General features: G+C 35.3%; 2 protein-coding genes across 2 annotated transcripts in view; both read right to left on the reverse strand.

Annotated features, from left to right (window-relative positions):
• Window positions 1-1917: 1917 nt before the first annotated feature.
• Window positions 1918-6471, reverse strand: LOC127835098 (uncharacterized). The gene is made up of 2 exons (XM_052361361.1): window positions 6418-6471; window positions 1918-4341 (listed from the first exon to the last, which is right to left on the reverse strand). Exon 2 carries the CDS (start codon window positions 4314-4316, stop codon window positions 2217-2219), a length of 2100 nt encoding a protein of 699 aa, XP_052217321.1. The 5' UTR covers window positions 4317-4341; window positions 6418-6471; the 3' UTR covers window positions 1918-2216.
• Window positions 6472-9396: 2925 nt separating this feature from the next.
• LOC127835134 (uncharacterized) overlaps window positions 9397-14051 on the reverse strand; it is a 30722-nt gene continuing 26067 nt past the window's right edge. The window contains exons 23-25 of the mRNA XM_052361436.1: window positions 13083-13396; window positions 12318-12479; window positions 9397-11159 (exon numbers count right to left, since the gene is read on the reverse strand). Of these exons, the coding sequence (XP_052217396.1) occupies window positions 11075-11159; window positions 12318-12479; window positions 13083-13396 (561 nt within the window). The 3' untranslated portion in view covers window positions 9397-11074. The remainder of the gene's footprint in view (window positions 11160-12317; window positions 12480-13082; window positions 13397-14051) is intronic.

Consider the following 14051-nt stretch of genomic DNA (forward strand, 5'->3'; position numbering starts at 1 on the left):
ATGTTATAGACGACTGTTTTCAACACAAAAACCATTAAAGATCAACGCCGTATATAATTTTAAAAGAAATTCCTTGTCTATTTTGCGGCACAATGAACATGAGGTACAATTGCTTTTGTTCTGACGGTTTGTATGTATCCATTTCTTATAAACTAGTCTAAGAGTTTTCATCATATGAATAACATCCTGGCTAAAATATATGTTATCAAATTGTATCCGCTCGAGGAAGAGAGAGTAATGCTGACGAACAAACAACAACAGTGCTTTAAAGCTTTGCTCTTACGGGTCTAATGTACCCATTTCTGGCAATCGAGAGTTTGACAATCGACCTGTAACAATCAGAAAAAGTATTGTTTATCTTCTTTGTGTCAAATTTTAATAAAACGAACCTATCATTGCGTTCATACTCTGCTTGAAAGCGGTCGGTCCATGCGACAAGTGGCTTGAAGGTCTAATCTGTTTTGTATACTGAACAATATAAAAAGGAATACTCAATTATTAGTAGTATTACTATTGAACAAAATATATAGTGGTGTACATTTTATTCATGTATGTATACACATTTGTGTTATTTATATTAAAAGATAAATGTAAATGAGACAAAATAACTTTATTTTAATAATGAGGTCAAAGTTAATAACAATAAATTAAGTGTTTCCAATCAATTTTGATCATATGTCGTTTTTGTACCGTGAATTTGGTATTGATAGAGAGCTGAAAATAAGAAACTTCAAGACAACAAATTTAAAAACAATGTTTACAGTTCATTTATAGGTACAAAGTTTAAGCCAATAACTTGGGAAAGTTTCGAAATATATAGCTTCAGCATTCATCTGTCATGTGCACCACTTTGTAACGTGACTATTGTATGTTGTCAATGCGACATTTGGAACCAACAGTCAAATCTTCTTACTCAACCCTTCAAAAAAGCATTAAACACCGTTTTTATAGATTTACTATTACGTCATATTTTGTATAAAACAAAATCTAAACACACTATTCTTAGCAACGCCATTTTTTGATATTGTAATCAAAATGTACCAATTGAGAATATTGGTAAACACTCACACCAAACATAAGAAGTAAAACAACAGATATATGACATGTTTGGGATTACGTTGGTAGACAGAACCTTTTGGTGGGCCGTTAATCGATGGATATATGTTTCTTTACTCCGCCGTTATTATTACACGTTATTCCACCCGAGCTATTCAATAACGTCATCTAATTAAACAAAACAATATGACGTAATGTCCATTCATTAAAATGAGCAAATAACCTCAGGTTAAACAATCAAAGATCCAATATTATGTTTTATTAATCATTTCTATGGTCAATGTACCATGCTAACAAACATATAAAAGGAAGAATTATAAAGTTTACGAATTGTGTAAATTTAATACGGTTTTTCTCACACAACATAATGTGTTGTCACATTCCGTTGAATATAAAGTGTTAGCTTGTAACGATATGACAGCGCTGCGCTGATTCGATAGTTATTATATAATCATTTCTTCCAAACTTGTTGATCGTATATTAAGTATTTAAAATAAATGAACTTTTAAATTTTCAAATAAATTTCAAAATAAATTCTTAGACCATCTCCTTTGCTGATTGTGGTGAATAGTATTGATATTTTGATAAACACACAGTACTGAAACGTTAAATATTGAGTAGAAAAAAACCTAATATATTACAGTTTTAAATAACTATAACTAAATAACTAATAACATTTTTGTATATTACGGTTTTAAATAACTATACCTTAATAACTCACCAAATTTGTGTATACTTATCTAAGGAAAGGAGCATGTATATTTCTTGTCAAAACAACTAACATAGTTCATGGTGAAAGGTAACACCTAGCTCAATTCACACAATTGTTCATATGAGAATGAAACGATGAGAATGGTTTGCTATAAGCAAAAGCTTTTAATAATTTAGAGTAAATAAAACCGTAATAAACAGTTACAATCTGTCATATATGAGCTTTGAAATCAAAGCATTGTGTAACGTTGGTATACAAGAAGAACGCAGAGTTTCTTCGCTAAAACCATTGTAATTTCATCACAAGATAGCGTGGTACGTCACAATTATAAACGATATCGTTTAACTACAAAACTTTAACACTGGCGTTCATCGAGAGTTCAACTCATTTAAAATATTATTCTTTACATAATAACTCTTAACATATTACTCTTTTCATTTTAACACAGTCATTGGAAATTAAACACATGTAAATAGTTATCGTTACAACAACCGACTATCAATATGTCATTCGCAGAATCCACGCATACGGAAAACGGCTTGTTTATGTTTTCAATTATAATTTTGCCTTTAAGATAGTTATTGCATGGTACTTGGTGGACATTAGTTGATGCTTCTCCACAAATATAAGCATTGCCTTCCTTATCTAAAGAAACACCTCTAGCATTTTTCAAAATAGTTTGGCCATGATTTTTATAGTACCATTTTCTCTTGCCAATTTCAACTTCGGCTTGGTCTATACCATAACAAGACACGCGTTCATGCTCCGCCACTAGGATAGAATTTGAATCAACAGTCAAAATCCGTTTAGCGTATTCTAGGTAGTCATGATCATCACTATCATCATTATATTGTCCAGTCAAAGAAGCGTCGAGTTTACTTTTGTTCCTTATTTCAACTACAACTCTTTCGCCTCTGACTGTATCAAACAAACCATCTAACTTGAAACACAGAATAAGTAATTTGTCATCAAATGGAGATAGGCCAACAGGCCAATAGCGAGATAGATAGCCGCTCGCTGGAATCAACCTTCCATCCCCGAAAATCAAAAATCGCGATAATTTCTTTTCTTTTAAGCAACAAACGTAAACGCTTTGGTCAGCAACACACATATCGATCGGACATCCAGAGAGAGAATATTCTTCCAAAACAACAAAGTCGTTTGACAAAAGTTTTATCTTTTTGTTATTCCGATCAGCTATCAACGTCTTGCCATTATCAAGGATAACGATAGCAGTTATAAAACAATTCAACGAATCGTTTGCTGTACTTATTTTACAAGTAAATGCATTTAAAACAGTCCGATCGATAAATGGTCTCTTACATAAATGCGGATTGGACTGGTCAGGCGATTTTACGAGCGTCGCTTCTGAAGTAGATTGCGCATCTGTGTCAAGGGTTTGTACTTCCTTATTACACATCAATACAGAAAGATCGCAGGATGTCCCGCACTCGCTCGTTGTTATGTTAAGTTTGCTGTCATCTCGTTCATTCATTTGAAGCTGTTCCATGACTTCATCACTCGCATTTTCTTTCCCTGGTTTCTGTTTTGTTCCTAAAAGCGTTACATAACAAATAGTATCTAACTTATATAATTGTACATTTTTCTCCAACGAAATGTGTTTATCCTCGTGACTTTCCAACAAACTTATTTTTCGAAAGATTTCCTTGACCTTATGATCAATATGACGTGAAGCAAGAATGCACTCATCTAAACCGCCATACTTCTGGGCCGCTTCAAATAAATCTGTGATGTGTTTAACTTCTTGTAACAAATTATCTGCATCGCGTAAACTTTCTTTGGTGGTAGTGGTTTCTTTATCCAAGTGTCCGTTTACAGTATCTTCCACTTTTGTAGTGAGTGTTACAATCTTTTCAATTAGCTGTTGTGCAATGCCTTGTGCTTCCGAAATAACTTGCTTTTGCTGAGCTTCAATTATACCGATATATTTTTCTCGGTTTAATTTAAACTCCTTTATGCGTTGATGAACGTCTAGTAGGTTGGCTTTTACCGTCGCTTCTTTCCTTCGATAATCTTCTTTTAATTCACTGATTTTCTGAAAAGTACACATTCGATGTTGGTCTGTGAGGCACATTGCGCAGATAGTGGTCGAATGTTCAGCACATACAAATTTAATATCATATTCAGGATGTATATCACATTTCACTAGGTTACGCACGGCTATTATTGGTTCAGGATCAGTGGGTAGGTTTTCTCCTTGTAAAATTGTGTGAGAACGCGTTACCTTTATCTTGGTGTGGTTTAATAAACAGTTCCGACACAGGAAATCGGTACAGTTGATACAAAATCCAACAGCTTCTACTTGAAGCTCATCGACTTTGCACAAATCGCAGTGAGAAGTGCAATCACTTGAACCCATTGCGGTTGGACATGCTGGTGGAATCACCGTTGTTGTACAGCCGTCAATGCACGTTTCGTGCTGGTCAGTAAGAAATGTTTTGTTCTGGCTTGCATCCAGATGTGGCTCGTTTGAATAGTTGCTCTTTTCGACGCACGCATTAGGCTTAACATGGCTCCCCGTTTCCATGGTAACACTTCAAAACGTCCCACCACTGTAAGCAAAACGATATTATATATTCAGTGGTAATATATACTCCACGTAAATCCATGTACAAGTGTTCTATACCCAGTCCACATTCATTTAAAATATTGTTTGTGAATAGTCTCCAGACGACTTGCACAAGTATATATTTTGAGGTTTTATTATATTTGTCTATATTTAAAGCATTGACATGTCACTTATAATTCAATACCTGTAAATGTTTTCAATGACAGCAGATGTAATTTAATAGGCCATGGGTATCGAATGTCGCTATTTGAATCGCTTAGCTTATAGATCCAATACTAGATATTGATTTTTAAGATACGCTGCCACATTATAAAAATAACCGAGATCGATTGTGAATATTAAAAAACAAGTTAAAATAAGATGGTTACAAGTTTTAAGCAAATTGTTTTATTTACATGTTTTAAATATGTGTTTGCATAATTCAGTTTACGACGGTGACAAAGTCACGTTCTATTCTGTTTGAACTTTATCTTGAGAATCATTCCAATCATAACACATTTACATAACAACACGTTGGATTGTGCTGAAACTGCATCGTCTTTGTGCTCTGGCGAGGTAACGAGGAGAATACATATGGGCTGTGCTCTGTGAAAAGGGGATTAAATGCATGTGCGGAAAGTGTCGTCCCAGATTAGCCTGTGCAGTCCCCACAGGCTAACCAGGGACGACACATTCCGCTTTTATGGTATTTTTCGTTTACAGAAAGTCTCTTCTTAGCAAAAATCCAGTTTAGACGGAAAGTGTCGTCCGTGATTAGCCTGTGCGGACTGCTAATGTTTACGCACATGCATTAAACCCCTTTTTCACAGAGCAATGCCCATGTATTGAAATAATGTCTTCTTTTGAAAGTAAACTTCATAATGAACTGTCATGTCCGGTAATTATAACTTCAGTTTTCTTTCCACATATTGTTTTTGTAAGTACATAATTGCTTTATCCTTCATTTCAATTCTAATTGATACATCTCAGCATACCTGAATTTCTCATATGTTTCTTACGCCTGCCATTAATATTAGTTCATATAACACACGTTTTTTATTATCGGATGCAATGCCTCCCATACTGTTTAACCCATTTATGCCTAGTGGACACTCCCGTCGTTCTAAATTGGATCAATTTATTTCCAAAATTAGGGATGTCTAGTAAATTTATTTCTATATTTAGAATATTTCTTACAGAAACCCCTTTAACCAAACAGCGCAGACCCTGATGAGACGCCGCATCTACGTTGTTTGCCAATGCCTTTTTTCTAGACGCCAGGCATAGATGGGTTAGTAAGAAAATAATTAGAGGAAGAATTGAAATAATAAAAAGCTTACACAGTAGAGAGACAAAAACTCACGATAATCAATCAACAAACATAATAAGACGAATTGATTGAAATATGTTTACGATATATTCATAATCGGGAAAATTGCTTCATTTCATAAAAGATGTACGTGAAGTCCTACTAAATTAGCTCTTATTCTCTTTTGTCAATTTACATTAGCCTCACGTATTACATAGCATTAGCACTAGAACCATAGAGAATACCATGTTATGCACCACGATGAAATATAGCTGTTCAATGCATGACAACATAATGCTTTTCAATTAAGTGAAATGTGGTTTTATCTCATACCTCAACAGGAAGTTTGGATCAGTATGTCTTAAAAAAATAAATGTTAACACGGAAAATAATAGACGTTAAGTTTAGTGTTTTGTTTTAACTTGCTCTATACATCAAATGAGGTTTATTTATAACAAAACAAGCAATATTAAATCGATTAATTCCTACACTTTCTTAAACTTACCCATTTTCCATGGTCGTTTACTGAAAATGTATTCGACCACTTTAAATCTAAACTGTACAGAACATTCATTTCTAAAGAAATATAGATAACTGTTATGATTGATATTTATAGAACATTTGCCACACTTAAATAATTGGCATACCATAAACATAAAACATATGTAATATATAAAGTTAATGCAAAGTGCGTAGTAGTTTGTTTCGTCCTATTTAAACACTAAATGAATCACAAATTAAATCAAACAGGTTTCCAAATGCAAGTCTTACCTTTGTGTCGTGCATACAATGGAATACAATGCTCAATGCACCCACCGACGTGGCAGACACTAGCATGAACGCGCTGCGACCTGCTTTATATGACAATTACATGCGCGCACTTACGGTGTAGCGTTCGATAACATAAGAGTCATTTAAAGCCATTTTTAAGTTTAAGCGCAAAAAAGACGGATTTCTACCTTGTAACCACCAGATATATTCTTATTGAGATAGATAAAATTAAATGTATAGCCTAGTTAGCAAGTTATTTATTATTTTTAAACGGTACCGCTTTTAAAACCGAAAGAAGGATTTCTAGACGTATACGTCCATTTCGACAAACGCGATTATTTTTAAGTTTTTAAACGCAAAAGAGACGGATTTCTACCTTGTAACAACCAGATATATTATAATGGCATAGATAAAATATGGTTCATATTTATACTTAAATTTACTATGCCATGTTTTACATTTCAATGTATGTTGGTTTAATAATTAAGTGCATATGGAAAGCAAGACTTTCATAAATATCTCCTCTTTATGTTAGTTCTTATAATAATTTACAGTACTGTATATAGAAACCGTTAGAATACAAAAATCTTTTAATAAGGACATATTGAGGCTTGTGACAGATTGATTGATTAACAATGGCCCGACCTTTTGTACCAGATTCCAAACACGCATGGCATGTTAACGGGTATATTATTATTGCGTCCATACTACAAAATCAGTGTTTTGCTTTTAGGTTGGAGACTACATGAGACTTTGGCAGATGGTGGGAAGCCCTCATCAACTTGAGAGAAGCCGGTACAAAGATGGCCTTAAAACAGTGACCGTTGATTCGCTTCGAGTTCTTTCTTACATACTGCATGACCTATCTTTTTAGTGTTTAAATCAATTCGGCTTGGAATGCTGTTTAAGAAAAGGTATGGTTATGAGGGTGTCTACTCGCAAAACTTTGACTTTATGTTTTGTTAAAGTTATTGCTTCACATTGAATTTGTTAAGGAAATCTTTTAGTGTATTGTGACCTTAAACAGCCAACGCGCGGCGGAATAACGAAAATACACGCAGTAAAGGGATGACGATATGTGTATTGTCATTCAGCCCTACTAATTTGCTTATCATAACACATGCACAGTTACTATCGCCTCGTAACAATTGTCTAGTTAATAGCAATTCGAAATCGAACCTTGCGGCATTTGGTCCCGAGGAAGATTTGCATATGATAAACATGGCTCAACTCCTGTAAGTCACTCACAAATGACCCTTCTCCCCAACTCGAGTTATTGCTGATAAGTATTAAAAACAAATCTAAAAACTATAGAGGTAAGTTCTTTTTTAATCAGAAATCTGCGAATTAACGTGTCGACGAATTATTGATTTTTTGTTAACTACGAAAGTTCATGCTAACGAAAATTAATCATTTCACAGTTATCAGTTATAACCGGCTGAAGTATCATCATACTATAGCAATGCAGTACCATTGACAAAGCTACCACCAGTGCAAAGAACGAGTTTAAAATAATATTACGTCAGCCAAATATTCCAAGTTTTCGTTGCAATTACTTAGTTAAGGCATCATCGGGTGACTAAGTATTTTTATGATTGATACTTAAGAACAATTGATACGATAATAAAAACTGAATAATTATAACCCCGCAGAGAATGTATGTGAAGGCATTACTTGATCTTTAGTTATCTCGCTGTGTCTGCACACGCACACAGGTTTGTGAAGTGTGCTTCTTTCATATTTCTTCAAAAACATGGCTTATGTCCTCATCATTAAGTATGTTCGTTTCAACCCAATTTTTGCAATGCTCGATGATCCGCACGTTCCTGAGTTATTTTTCTATTTTATTTGCAGGAGAAAAAAAAATATTCTTAATTTCTTCAGCGGGCTACTTTCACATTAGGCAAGCGATTAAAATTAAAACGTTTAATATGGAATCAACTGCAGACGATTCTTTACATGAATCATCAAGATAAAGCCTCTGGAGAATCTGTTACGAATACCGTTAGGGCCATCGTGGTTACACATTTAAATCCAGAGGGCGACAATGCGATAATACGATGGCGACAATGCGATAGTACGATGGCGACAATGCGATTGTACGATAGCGACAATGCGACAACGCGACAGTTCGATGGCGACGATGCGATAGTACGATGGCGACAATGCGATTATACGATTGCGACAGTACGATATGACTATCGCATTGTCGCCATCGTACTATCGCGTTGTCGCATTGACGCCATCGTACTATCGCATTGTCGCCATCGTACTATCGCATTGTCGCTATCGTACATTCGCATTGTCGCCATCGTACTATCGCATTGTCGAACTCTGGATTGTAACGTGTAACCACGATGGCACTAACGGTATTCCGTAATATGTTGCATCCGACTACTTGGTTTGCAACTTGGAGCCAGCCGATAAGTTTAAATTGAGAGCTTTTTTAAACTCGGAGCAATTAGTATGTGAATCAATTTAACTAGCATGGTTAATTACAAGGGTATATCGACGTGTTTTCATAGCGATTGAATACCAAGCCCTAAGTTTGGGGTGCAAGCACACAAAACCTGTAATATCAAGTTGTATTTGTAGCAATAAAAGACGGCTGTCAGGCACCGATAGTAAGTTTTTTGTCACTGCGAGTGAGTTATACGGCACCGATAGACAGTTGTCTTGCACTGATAGACAGTTTTGCGGCAACGATAGACAGTTGCCCGATATCAAAACTCTGTTGTCTGCCACTGCGAGTCAGTTGCCGTACAGTGGAAGCAGTTTTTCCGGCACTAACAATTAGTTTCCCAAAAATATTCGTTTGCCAGGCACTATATGCTAGTTTCCAGCCGTGTTCGACAGTTGTCAGGGACTATAGTTAGTATTCCAGTATCACAAATAAGTTGTCCAAAATAACAATCGGACGGTTAGCTTGCACAGTGTTTATAAAAAAAGGGGCAATCGGAAAAGGAAAAATCGTTCGTAACTCAAACATGACAGTATTTTATTATTTCATATGCCTAATGGTTTATCAGCATTATTATGAACACTTCACGAGTTATGAACATGAAAATAATTATGATACTGAGATCACACAAATACTAAAACGAAGCAAAAATTTAAAAGGTTGTATATCTGACGCAAGTGCGACGTGACTTACACATTTTCTTTTTAATAAAACAGGCATTTGAAATTATAACGTAAAATGAATAAATGATTGTTAAAATTACACATATCCAATACATGAAAAAGATCCATTAAAGAACAGTCCATTGTTAGACTAAAGTATAAAAACAATTGGTGTTAAGATGTCGTGCCCTAATTAATTGTGCCGCGACGTGCGAAGATGGGTCTTATCCATTCGCAGCCTGATCAAAGTCTTCTCTGGCCGCATATGATATAAGACCCAGTTTCGCATAATGCGATAAAAAAATAAAGTTATGACGACAACTGCCTTTGCATAACGTGTATATTAACAATTCTATACAATTTAAAATTATAAGTAAAGGACCAACAATGTCGGCCACGTGACTTCTTGTATCGCATAATATACTTTACGACCCATTAGTAATGCAAAAAGTAAATGCACGCTATGCAAATAAAATTACAAAAAAATCTGTCACGACATATTGACACAAAGATGAAAAATTTTAAGAACGTTTAACTTCTATTATAAATAAAATTGCACTATACTGAATACCTTAAAAAAACAGTTGGAAATGAAAAATCGAAATGTTCTTCGAGCTATATGTTCATGCAAATAAACGTAATTTAGATAATATTACTCAACTGGTGAAACAAGTATAATAAATAATAAAACACAATATTCAAGCCAACTTTGAAGATGTATCAGCATGATTTCAAACCAGAAGTTTTCATTCCTTAAATATGAAAAAAATAATATATTTTATACATCAATCAGCATACAAAAATCGTTAGACAAATGAGTTTGTTCTAGAAGGAGTATAATATGAACTAAAAGGACCGCCAAAATAATTTCTCTATAAAGCTCATCAGAACTTAAACATACTATGAAGCATAACATAAAACAGTCTATGTAAACATTTTAGACAATTAACAAATGAGCTATTTATCTAAGTTTCAAGAAATTAATAGTGCATGTTTAGCTATTACACTTTAACAACGATAACAGTAATAACACATAATGTAATAAAAGTGCATATATGTACAATAGCAACACGTTTTCGTCAAAATTATAGCACTTCAAAGCAGAAGATAAATGTTTATTGTATTCATCTGTCACATGAAGCGCTGAACACTGAAAACTTGTACATTTTCCGCAATTCACACGCTGTTAAGTTCCAATATGGTATCACTGTGGAAATTTTAAAGTACCTTAAATTGCAAGGCTATTCGTTTTCAATAATGCAATCAGCGCCAAAGAACGCTGTGTATTTGTAAATTATGCTGCAAGATAGGTTAATGTCTCACAAACAATATTAATAGATCCGTTCACACAGAGACCTTTGTAGTCATATTGAAACAATATTAGCCAAGCTCCTTGCATTGCAAACACTATCCATGCATAGCCATCAAAGCTCTGCATAATTCCACGCTGTGTCTATGAAACCGATGGCGGATGAATATGTATCAATGTCATCCTAATTACATAACATTATAAACATTAAGCACACCGTTGTGTTCATGTCTTGTTTAAGGTGGAGGTATCCGATGATCCAGGCACCTCGTCCGTCTCGTAAATTATCCGCAAACTCATGAAGCCCGACCTGCATAAAAAGCGTTCATACTATAGGTACAATTGTGTTAAGTTAAGAGATAGGGGATTTAACCATGGCCAGATAATTCGTATTAATTGTGATTTTTTCGTCGTCGTTATCTCCTCTTACTACTAGTATATGTTGTCTTTTTACCTGAAATGATTAATCAATGCTGATAATTGTTCTCCATTGAATAATTTCGGACTTTAATACTGTGATCTTCAGTTAAATAACTACTAACTGGTTAATATTTCTGGAGGTTTATAGTTCGTATATTTAAAGAAAGTATCAAACACCGTTAAACGATACGGTATTTCGGCTATAATACAATAAGATGAAAAAATAACAACGCCAATGACCTCTTGTTAACTTATCATGATATTATGGACTGACATCTTGCAAACTTAGTGTGACACTATTGATTGACCTCCCGGTAAATAATCGTGAATTTATTGACTGACCATTTGCTTTAATGAAATTATCCTTAAACAAATTACTGACATCTTGCTAACTAATTGTGACACTATTGACTGACCTATTACTTACTTATCTTGAATCTATTGATTGGTGTCATGCTAGATTATCGTGACACTATTCGCTGACCTCTTACTGACTAATCGTAAATCTTTGGATTGATCTCTACCAACATTTTCGTTAAACTATTGACTAAACTCTTACTAACAAATTGTAACACAATTGACTGACCTCTTCCAACTTATTGTGACACCAGTGACTGAACTCTTACTTAACAAACCGTGAGCTCTTGCTTATTTATCGTGATACTATTGGCTAACCTGTTACTAACTAATCGTTACGCTATTGACTGAACTCTTACTAAGTTACCGTGATACTTTTGACAGACCTTTTGCTTATATATCGTGATACTATTGACTAAACTCGTACAAACTAATCGTGACAATATTGACTGAACTCTGACAAACTAATCGTGACACTATTGATTTAACTCTTTCTTACTTACCGTGACACTCATGACTGACCTCTCGCTAATTTATCGTGATACTATTGGCTGACCTCTTACAAACTATCGTGATAATATTGACTGAACTCTTACAAACTAATCGTGACACTATTGACTGAACTCTTACTAACTTACCCGGATACTATTGACTGACCTCTTGCTAATTTATCGTGACATTAGTGACCTACCTCTTAACATAAATCCAGAGGACTGCACACAGCAGCTCCTTGATGACGATACCAGACAGGTATATGATGATGATGTAGCACGTGTCAAACACCAGCTTGCGAATATTGAACAGAAACCCGTCCAACTGAGCGCCGGCTATCCGAGCTGCTTCCGTGGCATTCCTGATATAAAAATATACCCACACTATAAGGCAGTTCATAATTATGTTTTTTTTACGTTGCGATGGTGCATTAACATAACTCTTTTATTTCTTTATTCCTTTCTATTTGTTCGAACTCTCTTTGTTCAGCTAATTAATTCTCCAAAAAGGGTAACGTGTACAGTATACTCAAATGTCTATCCCGTTACCAGAATACATGTGTGGAACGTACATTCTCGTTACATTTCAACCTTTCAGGCGTTAAACAACAATCAGTTGTGTGTGTCATTCTTTCAAACTCAAACGTTTATTTCTAATTATTTTCTTTTTTTCAAACATCGCACAGCAAAAAAGCCAATTTTGATTTGAACTATTTAAGGTCATGCAAGTTTATTTCCTAAGCAACGCTAAATAAACTTAATATGTATAAAATCGTATTCTCTTTTTATGAAGCGGATGAACAGATGCCTATAATACGTGTATAACTTTTTTGTTTGATCTCAACCCTTTCATTAACTCTGGAAATATTTTTATGATCACTGTTATATGCATTGAACAAAATCAAACTAGACAAATTTTCATTAAATCTCGTACAAAATAAAACAAGCTACAAAAGACGACGTACCGTTGATACAGGTTCGGCATGACCGGCGGAAACGTGCAGCGATCGGACCTCACTTCCGCCAGGGAGTCGTCTCCTGGTACCTCATTGCAGACCGCCGACACGTTAAGCATGTGCAGATACTCGCAGTACATCCGGGAGTGCGCGCGCTCAATGGCGCCCCACTGCGTCTGTATCAGGTTCAGCACGTACTGGTGGTTCTTGACGTTCACATTCATGGCCTCCTCATACATCTTAAACTCCATGTGGTTGATCCGGTCCGCATGAGAACGGATACGGACGTTAATGGCGTCTTGGTTGATCTTCATAATGACCTCCTAAAAGTGTTCACATATAAACGAAGTGAAACTCCAGCTGCATGAGCAGACGATCAATCTTAAGATCCGTGTTCTGGGAAAACAGGGCTTAATGCATGTGCGTAAAGTGTTGTCCCTGATAAGCCTGTGCGTAAGGAAAATAACTTTCGCGTAGACTGGATTTTTGTTTAAGAGAGACTTCCTTTTAATGAAATATTCCCTAACTGCGGATAGCGTCGGCCCTGATTAGCCTGTGCAGAGTGCACAGCCGAATCTGGGAGGACATTTTTGGAACATGCAATAAGCCCAGTTTACACAGATTATTGGCAAGCGATTCATTCACCAACAGTCAGAGACAGTACAAATGCGTACGACAAAGCGTGGTATTTATCTTAAAGATGTTTGTTTTTTAATATTTAAAAGAACACCAAAAAAACTAACATACACTATAAACAATCACGTGGCATATTTAACTACTTGAGTTTCAGATTTAAAAATACTATGCAACACCTGTTATATGACCCATGTTCTAGGAATACTGGGCTGAACGCATGAGCGTAAAGTGTCGTCCCAGATTAGCCAGTGCAGTCCGCACAGGCTAATCAGGAACAACACTTTCCGCCTTTACTGGATTTTTGCTTACAAGATTCTTTCTTTAAACAGAAAATACCATAAA

Source organism: Dreissena polymorpha, chromosome 6 (assembly GCF_020536995.1).
Source record: "Dreissena polymorpha isolate Duluth1 chromosome 6, UMN_Dpol_1.0, whole genome shotgun sequence".
NCBI classification, from domain to species: domain Eukaryota; kingdom Metazoa; phylum Mollusca; class Bivalvia; order Myida; family Dreissenidae; genus Dreissena; species Dreissena polymorpha.

Excerpts from the sequence above, each read along its gene's own strand:
- LOC127835098 (XM_052361361.1), bottom strand. The coding sequence starts at position 4,316 with ATGGAAACGGGGAGCCATGTTAAGCCTAATGCGTGCGTCGAAAAGAGC.